General features: G+C 40.8%; 1 protein-coding gene across 1 annotated transcript; it reads right to left on the bottom strand.

Moving 5' to 3' along the window:
- Nucleotides 1-1,896: 1,896 nt before the first annotated feature.
- LOC309558392 (olfactory receptor 1E5-like) lies at nt 1,897-2,856 on the bottom strand (the record flags this gene model as incomplete). The annotated part of the gene is made up of 1 exon (XM_082261467.1): nt 1,897-2,856. The coding sequence occupies one exon, from the start codon at nt 2,854-2,856 to the stop codon at nt 1,897-1,899; it is 960 nt and encodes a 319-aa protein (XP_082117593.1).
- Between the last annotated feature and the right edge of the window lie 9,939 nt (nt 2,857-12,795).

The raw sequence follows: 12,795 nt of genomic DNA, 5'->3' as shown, positions 1-12,795 counted from the left end.
TGATTATTCTAAAGTCATAATTGTTATATTTCTAAAATTACAAGCATCCGCTGGGCTCATAATGTAGCGGTGGTGGAAGTGAATGGATTAATTGCTTAAATTACAAATAAAAGAAATATCAGCGCACGGTAACACAGATCAGAAATTTGTAGCTGCTGGACACTCAGGTCAAACTAGAACACCCGTATGCAGAATTGAATAGAAAAAATAGTGCAGCGCTAATATTCAAACATGAACAAATAACACAAACATAATGAGATAAAATTGAGAAAAAGATGAGTCCATGCAATGCCCGTGAAGTAAGGGTGAGGAGAGGGGTCCTGAATATAACAGTAGGTGCTCTTAGTGCACTGATATCCACCACCTTCTAAGTTGGCCTCTCACCTTAAAAACACTTGGATTAAGCATGTAATTCCTCTCTCAGAATGACTCCTCGATAATACATCCTCTTAAAATAGCATAACAGGGAAGCCCCAATCAGAGAACGCTGTAAGCCTGTGACCACTTCCTGGATCAGCTCAACTCAATCATATGTAATGGGGTAACATAAAGGGCAGACCCATAGTGTAATACTGTTAACTTCTTTATTGAAATAGCATAAAAGACAGCCTCTTACTTTTATGTGGATAAAAGCCAGCGATAAAATGACAGATGATCTTGTCTTGGAGAGTCCTGCTCGGACCTCACCAGACTCCAGATGGCAGCGGGTGACGTCGGTATCTCCACCTTCCCCCCGTACGCGTGGCGTCTCCCAATGGGCGGAGACTTCTTCAGCGGTTTAGCTAAACCGCTGAAGAAGTCTCCGCCCATTGGGAGACGCCACGCGTACGGGGGGAAGGTGGAGCTACCGACGTCACCCGCTGCCATCTGGAGTCTGGTGAGGTCCGAGCAGGACTCTCCAAGACAAGATCATCTGTCATTTTATCGCTGGCTTTTATCCACATAAAAGTAAGAGGCTGTCTTTTATGCTATTTCAATAAAGAAGTTAACAGTATTACACTATGGGTCTGCCCTTTATGTTTCCCCATTACATGTGATTGAGTTGAGCTGATCCAGGAAGTGGTCACAGGCTTACAGCGTTCTCTGATTGGGGCTTCCCTGTTATGCTATTTTAAGAGGATGTATTATCGAGGAGTCATTCTGAGAGAGGAATTACATGCTTAATCCAAGTGTTTTTAAGGTGAGAGGCCAACTTAGAAGGTGGTGGATATCAGTGCACTAAGAGCACCTACTGTTATATTCAGGACCCCTCTCCTCACCCTTACTTCACGGGCATTGCATGGACTCATCTTTTTCTCAATTTTATCTCAATATGTTTGTGTTATTTGTTCATGTTTGAATATTAGCGCTGCACTATTTTTTCTATTCAATAATTGCTTAAATTAGCCCGGTGACAATCGCTCTCAGCCTGCTGGCATCTAGATTGTGGTCCCGCAAGCTGGAAAATCTTTGTGCCGGGTGCAGCTGAGAGTGGCATTGTTACGCAAGTGACGCCAAGGTGTGAGATTGGCTGGTCCTTGGTCACGAGTTAGTGAGAAGGGCAGAGATCTGATCCCGCCACCGTCACAAGATGTAAACAGACCAGCTGTCCATTTACACCCAAGTTCCCTTACAATCCAATCTGGCCAGGCGGAGGGAGGAATTTATCCCCCTTCTGTTTGTTTTTGCTGGATCAAATTAGATTGGAAGTAGGCGGGTGTAAACGGACACAAGTCAATAGCGGAGAATGGGGGATTCAATCAGGTCCTCCTGAAAAACGGGCAGGTTAATCTGATCAGACTGCTTGTATGAAAGGGGCCTAAGACTGTATTAAATTTGAAATATATGGGGGCACAAAAACACTTAAATGAGGTTTGATTACTCTGCCCAATTTAACGTTAAATGGACTAACAATCTTTAGGTTCTGGTTATGGATGACAAGGTTCGTCTTAAAGCTGCATTGATCTCTTGGTTTCTCAAGGTGTAAATAAAGGGGTTCACTAGTGGGGTGATCACTGTATAGAGAAGTGATAGAACTTTGCTTGCTGTCACATTATGACCAGATGGAACCATATAGACCAAAATCATGGTGCCATAGTATGTAGACACGACTCCCAGGTGGGAGCTACAGGTGGAGAAAGCTTTCTCCTTTCCCTTGGATGATGAGATCCTAGTGATGGCTCTGATAATGAACACATAAGTAGATATGATTACAAGGAGAGGTAACACAAGGGCTGCAGGTGAAAGGGAAGACACAACTGTTTCAATGGTGGAAGTGTCAGAACAAGACAACTTTAATATTGGAATAACGTCACAATAGAAATGGTCAATAACATCATCTCTACAAAAATTCAAAGTTGTCACAAAACCTAAAGCAATGGACAAAAATAGAGTAGACATAGTCCAGCAGGCAAGGATCAGGAAAATACACAACCCAGGACTCATAATCCGTGAGTAATGAAGAGGTTTGCAGATGGCCAGAAATCTATCATAGGACATTGTTGAGAGGAGGAAACATTCCGTAATTAGAAACGCACCAAATAGGAAAAATTGTGTGAAACACCCAGAAAGAGAAAAATATGCGCCATTTCTAAGTAAGATATGGAGCATGGGGGGAACAATTGTGGTGGTAACCAAGATCTCTGACAGTGACAGGTTGGAGAGGAGCACATACATTGGAGAATGAGAAAGTTTAGAGAAAAACACCAACAAGATGATCAAGAGGTTGCAAGTCAAAGTTACAGCATAGGTGACCATGAACAGGCTGAAAAGGACAAGTCTGGAGCTTTGGTGGATCCTCAAACCAACAATGAAGACATTATTAATTGATGACTTGTTCTGTACTTTTAGCAATTCTTGGGAAATTAATTCTTCCATGCCTTCAAAAGAAACACAAGAAAATTGTTTTTACAGTCTTCATGAATATTTTTTGCTGTGCCACCTAAACAGCCTGGTACTCAGAGAGAAAAATACCTTGTTCCACAAAATGCATGGTTGGCCAGGTAAAAAAATGCAATATATTCTGTGATGATCAGTATAAGGGCCTCATTTACCGAAGTGTAAAGTGAGCTAAAGTGAGGAGAATTAAAGAGAATATGGGACTCTTTTCCGTTATCGCGAGGTGAAACTAATTTGAGGCATTTCTTCACTTCAAATCAATATTGTTAAGAAACATTTGAAAACTAAGAGATTCTTATAGGACTCGGCATTCTGTATGGCAAACGTTCATTTGCAACGACTGTCTGCTAATGTTATATAATTGTCAACACCATTCATTTTATAAATTAGGTTATAGAACAGCCTTTCTTAACTTCATCACAGAGGAAACTTTGAACTAACCTTCCAGTCTCAGGGGACCCCTCCAAGAATTGCTATATCTACAACTCATGACACATTAGTGTGACAGTCAGTGGGAAGAATGCTCCTTACACATGTGGTCATTGGGAAGAATTCCCCCCTTATGGATACCTAAAAAGATCAATGGTGTCAGTGAGAACTTATCTGAGAGGCAGAGGTTTCTCATTGCTCCAGGAACCCCTACCAACCTCCAGAGGAACCTTGTGGTTCCTTGGCAGACAAAGAAGGAGAAAAGGCGCCTCTGAGTGTAGCTGATACCACTTTATTACACAACAATGAGAAGACTTACAAAGAAAGATAATGGGTGCCATCACGACTGAGGGGTCCCTTCCTGGTCCGTGGCTGATCCCGTCCTCTAGCTGACTGGCAGCATGGAGATGACACCACAAGGGAGGCCCAATCGGAAGCACTGAGTCAAAGCGAGGCAGTGGTGGAACGCATGCCTCGCTGGCGGGCCGTACCGAGCATGATGATGTGGAGGGGTGGTAATGGTAACACGTTTCGGAGCATGCGCAGATGTGCTCCTTCGTCAGACTCATGGGGGAAAGACGTGACACAGGAAATTTAAGATGCTAGAGCGGAAGTGACAGCTGGTGGAAGACTGAATCAGCCAAAGGGCGAGGAGACGCAGTACCAGGAAGAGCCCCAAGGCCACGGCTGACATGGCTGAAGTCCACCCACCAGTCTGGTTTTCCTTCCCCCACCAAGACTATAAACTGGAGGACTGACTTCTCCAGCGGAGGCGTCCAACAAACCTTTTCCTAAAATTGTGGTTGCTTGGGACCCTGGTTGATAAACCCTTTTTGAGAATAATGTAAAGTCAGTGAAGGAACTTCTGACCAGCTACTGTAAGTAAATAGACATTAGGAGTGCTACAGTCCTTGCAGGTCTTTTAAAAATGAGCCTAGCTAATGCATAATGCTTATATTCCTGCTGTTATTAGATGGCGGAGATCAAAGGCAAAAGATACAGAACAAGATTGTGGAAGGTATCTATGGTAATTTATGCCCATCTATGTAGTCAGGTACTGTTGTTGGATGGGAAGTCCTGGTTCATAATCTTCATTACAATTCATTCCAAGGGAGCCCAGTAAGGTTGAGGACAGGGCTCTGTGGAAGACACTCAAGGACACCACACCCTGTCCTTATGGAGCTGGTTTTGCACACAGGGACAAAGTCATGGTGGAACAGCACATCCTTCCTGAGGACCGGTGCCCAGAACTGGACAGAATACTCCAGATGTGGCCGGACCAGAGTCTGGTAGAGTGGGAGAATAATCTCTTTATTTCTGGAGTGAATCCCCTTTTTAACAACTTCTGGAACGGAAGGATTTACCCCCCTAATGACCAGGCCATTTTTTGTGCGTTAATTTAACAGAAAATTGCGCGGTCGTGCGACACTGTACCCGAACAGAATTTATGTCCTTTTTTTCCCATAAATAGAGATTTATTTTGGTGGTATTTGATCACCTGTGCGATTTTTATTTTTTGCGCTATAAACAAAAAAAGAGCGACAATTCTGAAAAAAAACCACAATATTTTTCACATTCTGCTATATAACATTCCCCAAAAAAATTAAAAAATCAAAACTTTTTAACGCTTTAGGCCAATTTGTTTTCTGCTACATATTTTTGGTAAAAGAAAATTGCAATAAGCGTATTTTGATTCGTTTGCGCAAAAGTTATCACGTATATCAACTACGGGAAAGATTCATTTTTATTGTTTTTATGGTTTTTTTTACTAGTAATGGCGGCGATCTGCGATTTTTAGCGGGACTGCGACATTGTGGCGGACAGATCGGACCCCTAACTGACATTTTTTACACTTTGGGGGGACCAGTGACATTACTACAGTAATCAGTGCTAGAAATATGCACTGTTACTGTAATAATGACACTGGCAGGGAAGGGGTTAACCCTGCGGGTGATCAAGGGGTTAAATGTGAGCCTAAGGGAGTGATTCTAACTGTGGGGGGGTGTAGCTTGTGAAATGATCATAGAGACATGTGATCCTACATAGAAGGATCACAGGCACTCTGTGATCATTCCAGAGAGAAGAACGGTTGGCTGTGTTTACAACAGCTGACCGTTCTTCTCTCTCTTAGCGGGAAACGATTGCGGGTGTCAGGCGGCAATCAGAGCCGCCGGCCCCATGCATCTGGGTCCCCGCTGCCTACATCGGTTCACGCAGGAGGGCCTGCCTGCCGCAGTACAACTGCAGCGGGCGGTCCTTAAGTGGTAATACAACCCAGTATTCTGTTGGCTTTGCTTGCAGCAGCCTGGCATTGCATTCCATTGCTAAGCCTGTCATCTACTAGGACCCCCAGGCCCTTTTCCATCCTAAGCTCTGATGAAGGGGAGAACACCCCGAAATGCGTAAGTGGTTCTTTGGAGGTCCACATCCCACCATGGCCTGTATCAGCAGAGGAAGCCCAGTGGAGAGTCTTGGTGGTCCTTGATTGCACATGTTTGCCCGTGTTCCAACTTGTTTTGTGAGTACAATGTGTATGCTATTTCATTTTAATACATTTTTTAAAGATAATGCGCTAGGCTGGTGCGCCCTCTGTCCATTCCTTTTTTAGATTCCCCCAGAGGTTCTGCCCTATTTGTATTTTTGGCACCCAAGTGAATTACCTTACATTTTTCAACACGAAACCTAATTTGCCATGTAGTTGCTGTGACGGAATCTGGACACCACGACTGGGTATCTCCGCCAAGAACCTGCTTCCTATGCTCTGGAACACGGGATCAGTGAAACTGGCTATAGTTACCCCAAGAACTTGACAGTACAAGTCTTGGAGTCAAACCAGAAACAAACTGTTTATTGAAACACAAAGCAGAAGGAAATATACACTCTGACAACCCCTCGCCCTTAGCCAATCCACACAAACATACACATCCCATAATAAGCTTACTCAAGGCAGACAGGAACAATAGAACAATGGAATGCAGGTATTCAACAATAACAACCCCCACCCCACTAGCAAGGGTCTATGAAAACTCTTTATGCAATATCCTAGCAATATGCAATATAGCTTTATATATTTCCTGAGGGGCACTGTTCAGAAATATTACAGTCCCAAGTGAAAGAGCCCCTCACTCCCCCAACACAAACCACAAATATAGAACCCAGGATAACCGGGGTAACATGAAATGCTGAGTCCGGTGTGGTTGTACATGGAGTCTGATTAGTGTAGACCTGACTGGGGTTCTTGATCACCCTGTGACCCTAATAGACACAGGGTGACTTACAAATAAGAGGGGTTGGGGAAGCTGGACAAGGGGTCTCCCAACCTCCCTAAAGCAATCTGGGTTCCACAAGCCCCCCAGCCACAGTGACTCACGTCACAGTTGCCCATCCCATTATTTTGTTCAGATCTTCTTGTAAGGTTTCCTCATCCTGTTTCTGCTATCACAGGCCCTTAGTGGATTTTCTTTCCCATAAAACTTGAGTGGAAATGTTTGTTGCTTATGTTTCATGGTCAGTGTTGGGGTAGATACTCAAAAAATGTAACTGGTTACTTCTGTAAATTGTAACGAGTTTACTTTACTAGTTACTGCATTTGAAAAGTAACTTCACTACTTATTACTTTACTTTCCTCTTTCTTAATTGACCGTGTAGAAGAAGATACATGACACTCTTTCTGCATAGAGTTTATTGTATAAACACAGGCTTTGGGAAACATGAGAACAAAACCTGAAAAAACAGAATAAAACATAAAGTGCAACAAAAAGTCATAAACTTCATCCCTCTCTATTCTTCCAAATAATGATTGTATCGCACGGCTTGGGTAACACAGGAAAGCGTGTTACTATAGCCTAGTAAAGTAGTGTAGTTACCTCCTATAGCCTAGTAAAGTAGTGTAGTGACCTCCTATAGCCTAGTAAAGAAGTGTAGTTACCTCCTATAGCCTAGTAAAGTAGTGTAGTTACCTCCTATAGCCTAGTAAAGAAGTGTAGTTACCTCCTATAGCCTAGTAAAGTAGTGTAGTTACCTCCTATAGCCTAGTAAAGAAGTGTAGTTCCCTCCTATAGCCTAGTAAAGTAGTGTAGTTATCTCCTATAGCCTAGTAAAGAAGTGTAGTTACCTCCTATAGCCTAGTAAAGTAGTGTAGTTACCTCCTATAGCCTAGTAAAGTAGTGTAGTTACCTCCTATAGCCTAGTAAAGTAGTGTAGTTACCTCCTATAGCCTAGTAAAGTAGTGTAGTTACCTCCTATAGCCTAGTAAAGTAGTGTAGTTACCTCCTATAGTCTGGTAAAGTAGTGTAGTTACCTCCTATAGCCTAGTAAAGTAGTGTAGTTACCTCCTATAGCCTAGTAAAGTAGTGTAGTTACCTCCTATAGCCTAGTAAAGTAATGTAGTTACCTCCTATAGCCTAGTAAAGTAGTGTAGTTACCTCCTATAGCCTAGTAAAGTAGTGTAGTTACCTCCTATAGTCTAGTAAAGTAGTGTAGTTACCTCCTATAGCCTAGTAAAGTCGTGTAGTTACCTCCTATAACCTAGTAAAGTAGTGTAGTTACCTCCTATAGCCTAGTAAAGTAGTGTAGTTATCTCCTATAGCCTAGTAAAGAAGTGTAGTTATCTCCTATAGCCTAGTAAAGTAGTGTAGTTACCTCCTATAGCCTAGTAAAGTCGTGTAGTTACCTCCTATAACCTAGTAAAGTAGTGTAGTTACCTCCTATAGCCTAGTAAAGTAGTGTAGTTATCTCCTATAGCCTAGTAAAGAAGTGTAGTTATCTCCTATAGCCTAGTAAAGTAGTGTAGTTACCTCCTATAGTCTAGTAAAGTAGTGTAGTTACCTCCTATAACCTAGTAAAGTAGTGTAGTTACCTCCTATAGCCTAGTAAAGTAGTGTAGTTACCTCCTATAGCCTAGTAAAGTAGTGTAGTTATCTCCTATAGCCTAGTAAAGTAGTGTAGTTATCTCCTATAGCCTAGTAAAGTAGTGTAGTTATCTCCTATAGCCTAGTAAAGTAGTGTAGTTACCTCCTATAGTCTAGTAAAGTAGTGTAGTTACCTCCTATAGTCTAGTAAAGTAGTGTAGTTATCTCCTATAGCCTAGTAAAGAAGTGTAGTTACCTCCTATAGCCTAGTAAAGTAGTGTAGTTACCTCCTATAACCTAGTAAAGTAGTGTAGTTACCTCCTATAGCCTAGTAAAGTAGTGTAGTTACCTCCTATAGCCTAGTAAAGTAGTGTAGTTACTTCCTATAGCCTAGTAAAGTAGTGTAGTTACCTCCTATAGCCTAGTAAAGTAGTGTAGTTACCTCCTATAGCCTAGTAAAGTAGTGTAGTTACCTCCTATAGCCTAGTAAAGTAGTGTAGTTACCTCCTATAGTCTAGTAAAGTAGTGTAGTTACCTCCTATAGCCTAGTAAAGTAGTGTAGTTACCTCCTATAGCCTAGTAAAGTAGTGTAGTTACCTCCTATAGCCTAGTAAAGTAGTGTAGTTACCTCCTATAGCCTAGTAAAGTAATGTAGTTACCTCCTATAGCCTAGTAAAGTAGTGTAGTTACCTCCTATAGCCTAGTAAAGTAGTGTAGTTACCTCCTATAGCCTAGTAAAGTAATGTAGTTACCTCCTATAGCCTAGTAAAGTAGTGTAGTTACCTCCTATAGCCTAGTAAAGTCGTGTAGTTACCTCCTATAGCCTAGTAAAGTAGTGTAGTTACATTCTATAGCCTAGTAAAGTAGTGTAGTTACCTCCTATAGCCTAGTAAAGTCGTGTAGTTACCTCCTATAGCCTAGTAAAGTAGTGTAGTTACATCCTATAGCCTAGTAAAGTAGTGTAGTTACCTCCTATAGTCTAGTAAAGTAGTGTAGATACCTCCTATAGCCTAGTAAAGTAGTGTAGTTACCTCCTATAGCCTAGTAAAGTAGTGTAGTTTCCTCCTATAGCCTAGTAAAGTAGTGTAGTTACCTCCTATAGCCTAGTAAAGTAGTGTAGTTACCTCCTATAGCCTAGTAAAGTAGTGTAGTTACCTCCTATAGTCTAGTAAAGTAGTGTAGTTACCTCCTATAGCCTAGTAAAGTAGTGTAGTTACCTCCTATAGCCTAGTAAAGTAGTGTAGTTACCTCCTATAGCCTAGTAAAGTAGTGTAGATACCTCCTATAGCCTAGTAAAGTCGTGTAGTTACCTCTTATAGCCTAGTAAAGTAGTGTAGTTACCTCCTATAGCCTAGTAAAGTCGTGTAGTTACCTCCTATAGCCTAGTAAAGTAGTGTAGTTACCTCCTATAGCCTAGTAAAGTAGTGTAGTTACCTCCTATAGCCTAGTAAAGTAGTGTAGTTACCTCCTATAGCCTAGTAAAGAAGTGTAGTTATCTCCTATAGCCTAGTAAAGTAGTGTAGTTATCTCCTATAGCCTAGTAAAGAAGTGTAGTTACCTCCTATAGCCTAGTAAAGTAGTGTAGTTATAGCCTAGTAAAGTAGTGTAGTTACCTCCTATAGCCTAGTAAAGTAGTGTAGTTACCTCCTATAGTCTAGTAAAGTAGTGTAGTTACCTCCTATAGCCTAGTAAAGTCGTGTAGTTACCTCCTATAACCTAGTAAAGTAGTGTAGTTACCTCCTATAGCCTAGTAAAGTAGTGTAGTTATCTCCTATAGCCTAGTAAAGAAGTGTAGTTACCTCCTATAGCCTAGTAAAGTAGTGTAGTTACCTCCTATAACCTAGTAAAGTAGTGTAGTTACCTCCTATAGCCTAGTAAAGTAGTGTAGTTACCTCCTATAGCCTAGTAAAGTAGTGTAGTTACCTCCTATAGCCTAGTAAAGTAGTGTAGTTACCTCCTATAGCCTAGTAAAGTAGTGTAGTTACCTCCTATAGTCTAGTAAAGTAGTGTAGTTACCTCCTATAGCCTAGTAAAGTAGTGTAGTTACCTCCTATAGCCTAGTAAAGTAGTGTAGTTACCTCCTATAGCCTAGTAAAGTAATGTAGTTACCTCCTATAGCCTAGTAAAGTAGTGTAGTTACCTCCTATAGCCTAGTAAAGTAGTGTAGTTACCTCCTATAGTCTAGTAAAGTAGTGTAGTTACCTCCTATAGCCTAGTAAAGTCGTGTAGTTACCTCCTATAACCTAGTAAAGTAGTGTAGTTACCTCCTATAGCCTAGTAAAGTAGTGTAGTTATCTCCTATAGCCTAGTAAAGAAGTGTAGTTATCTCCTATAGCCTAGTAAAGTAGTGTAGTTACCTCCTATAGCCTAGTAAAGTCGTGTAGTTACCTCCTATAACCTAGTAAAGTAGTGTAGTTACCTCCTATAGCCTAGTAAAGTAGTGTAGTTATCTCCTATAGCCTAGTAAAGAAGTGTAGTTATCTCCTATAGCCTAGTAAAGTAGTGTAGTTACCTCCTATAGTCTAGTAAAGTAGTGTAGTTACCTCCTATAGCCTAGTAAAGTCGTGTAGTTACCTCCTATAACCTAGTAAAGTAGTGTAGTTACCTCCTATAGCCTAGTAAAGTAGTGTAGTTATCTCCTATAGCCTAGTAAAAAAGTGTAGTTATCTCCTATAGCCTAGTAAAGTAGTGTAGTTATCTCCTATAGCCTAGTAAAGAAGTGTAGTTATCTCCTATAGCCTAGTAAAGTAGTGTAGTTACCTCCTATAGTCTAGTAAAGTAGTGTAGTTACCTCCTATAGTCTAGTAAAGTAGTGTAGTTATCTCCTATAGCCTAGTAAAGAAGTGTAGTTACCTCCTATAGCCTAGTAAAGTAGTGTAGTTACCTCCTATAACCTAGTAAAGTAGTGTAGTTACCTCCTATAGCCTAGTAAAGTAGTGTAGTTACCTCCTATAGCCTAGTAAAGTAGTGTAGTTACTTCCTATAGCCTAGTAAAGTAGTGTAGTTACCTCCTATAGCCTAGTAAAGTAGTGTAGTTACCTCCTGTAGCCTAGTAAAGTAGTGTAGTTACCTCCTATAGCCTAGTAAAGTAGTGTAGTTACCTCCTATAGTCTAGTAAAGTAGTGTAGTTACCTCCTATAGCCTAGTAAAGTAGTGTAGTTACCTCCTATAGCCTAGTAAAGTAGTGTAGTTACCTCCTATAGCCTAGTAAAGTAGTGTAGTTACCTCCTATAGCCTAGTAAAGTAATGTAGTTACCTCCTATAGCCTAGTAAAGTAGTGTAGTTACCTCCTATAGCCTAGTAAAGTAGTGTAGTTACCTCCTATAGCCTAGTAAAGTAATGTAGTTACGTCCTATAGCCTAGTAAAGTCGTGTAGTTACCTCCTATAGCCTAGTAAAGTAGTGTAGTTACATCCTATAGCCTAGTAAAGTAGTGTAGTTACCTCCTATAGTCTAGTAAAGTAGTGTAGATACCTCCTATAGCCTAGTAAAGTAGTGTAGTTACCTCCTATAGCCTAGTAAAGTAGTGTAGTTTCCTCCTATAGCCTAGTAAAGTAGTGTAGTTACCTCCTATAGCCTAGTAAAGTAGTGTAGTTACCTCCTATAGCCTAGTAAAGTAGTGTAGTTACCTCCTATAGTCTAGTAAAGTAGTGTAGTTACCTCCTATAGCCTAGTAAAGTAGTGTAGTTACCTCCTATAGCCTAGTAAAGTAGTGTAGTTACCTCCTATAGCCTAGTAAAGTAGTGTAGATACCTCCTATAGCCTAGTAAAGTCGTGTAGTTACCTCTTATAGCCTAGTAAAGTCGTGTAGTTACCTCCTATAGCCTAGTAAAGTAGTGTAGTTACCTCCTATAGCCTAGTAAAGTAGTGTAGTTACCTCCTATAGCCTAGTAAAGTAGTGTAGTTACCTCCTATAGCCTAGTAAAGAAGTGTAGTTATCTCCTATAGCCTAGTAAAGTAGTGTAGTTATCTCCTATAGCCTAGTAAAGAAGTGTAGTTACCTCCTATAGCCTAGTAAAGTAGTGTAGTTATAGCCTAGTAAAGTAGTAAAGTAGTGTAGTTACCTCCTATAGCCTAGTAAAGTAGTGTAGTTATAGCCTAGTAAAGTAGTAAAGTAGTGTAGTTACCTCCTATAGCCTAGTAAAGTAGTGTAGTTACCTCCTATAGTCTAGTAAAGTAGTGTAGTTACCTCCTATAGCCTAGTAAAGTCGTGTAGTTACCTCCTATAACCTAGTAAAGTAGTGTAGTTACCTCCTATAGCCTAGTAAAGTAGTGTAGTTACCTCCTATAGCCTAGTAAAGAAGTGTAGTTACCTCCTATAGCCTAGTAAAGTAGTGTAGTTACCTCCTATAACCTAGTAAAGTAGTGTAGTTACCTCCTATAGCCTAGTAAAGTAGTGTAGTTACCTCCTATAGCCTAGTAAAGTAGTGTAGTTACCTCCTATAGCCTAGTAAAGTAGTGTAGTTACCTCCTATAGCCTAGTAAAGTAGTGTAGTTACCTCCTATAGTCTAGTAAAGTAGTGTAGTTACCTCCTATAGCCTAGTAAAGTAGTGTAGTTACCTCCTATAGCCTAGTAAAGTAGTGTAGTTACCTCCTATAGCCTAGTAAAGTAATGTAGTTACCTCCTATAGCCTAGTAA

The sequence above is a fragment of the Pelophylax lessonae genome, assembly GCF_965119305.1.
Source record: "Pelophylax lessonae genome assembly, chromosome: 6".
Lineage (NCBI taxonomy): Eukaryota > Metazoa > Chordata > Amphibia > Anura > Ranidae > Pelophylax > Pelophylax lessonae.
The sequence above is the reverse complement of the archived record's forward strand: the minus strand, read 5'-3'. Positions and strand labels throughout refer to the sequence as shown.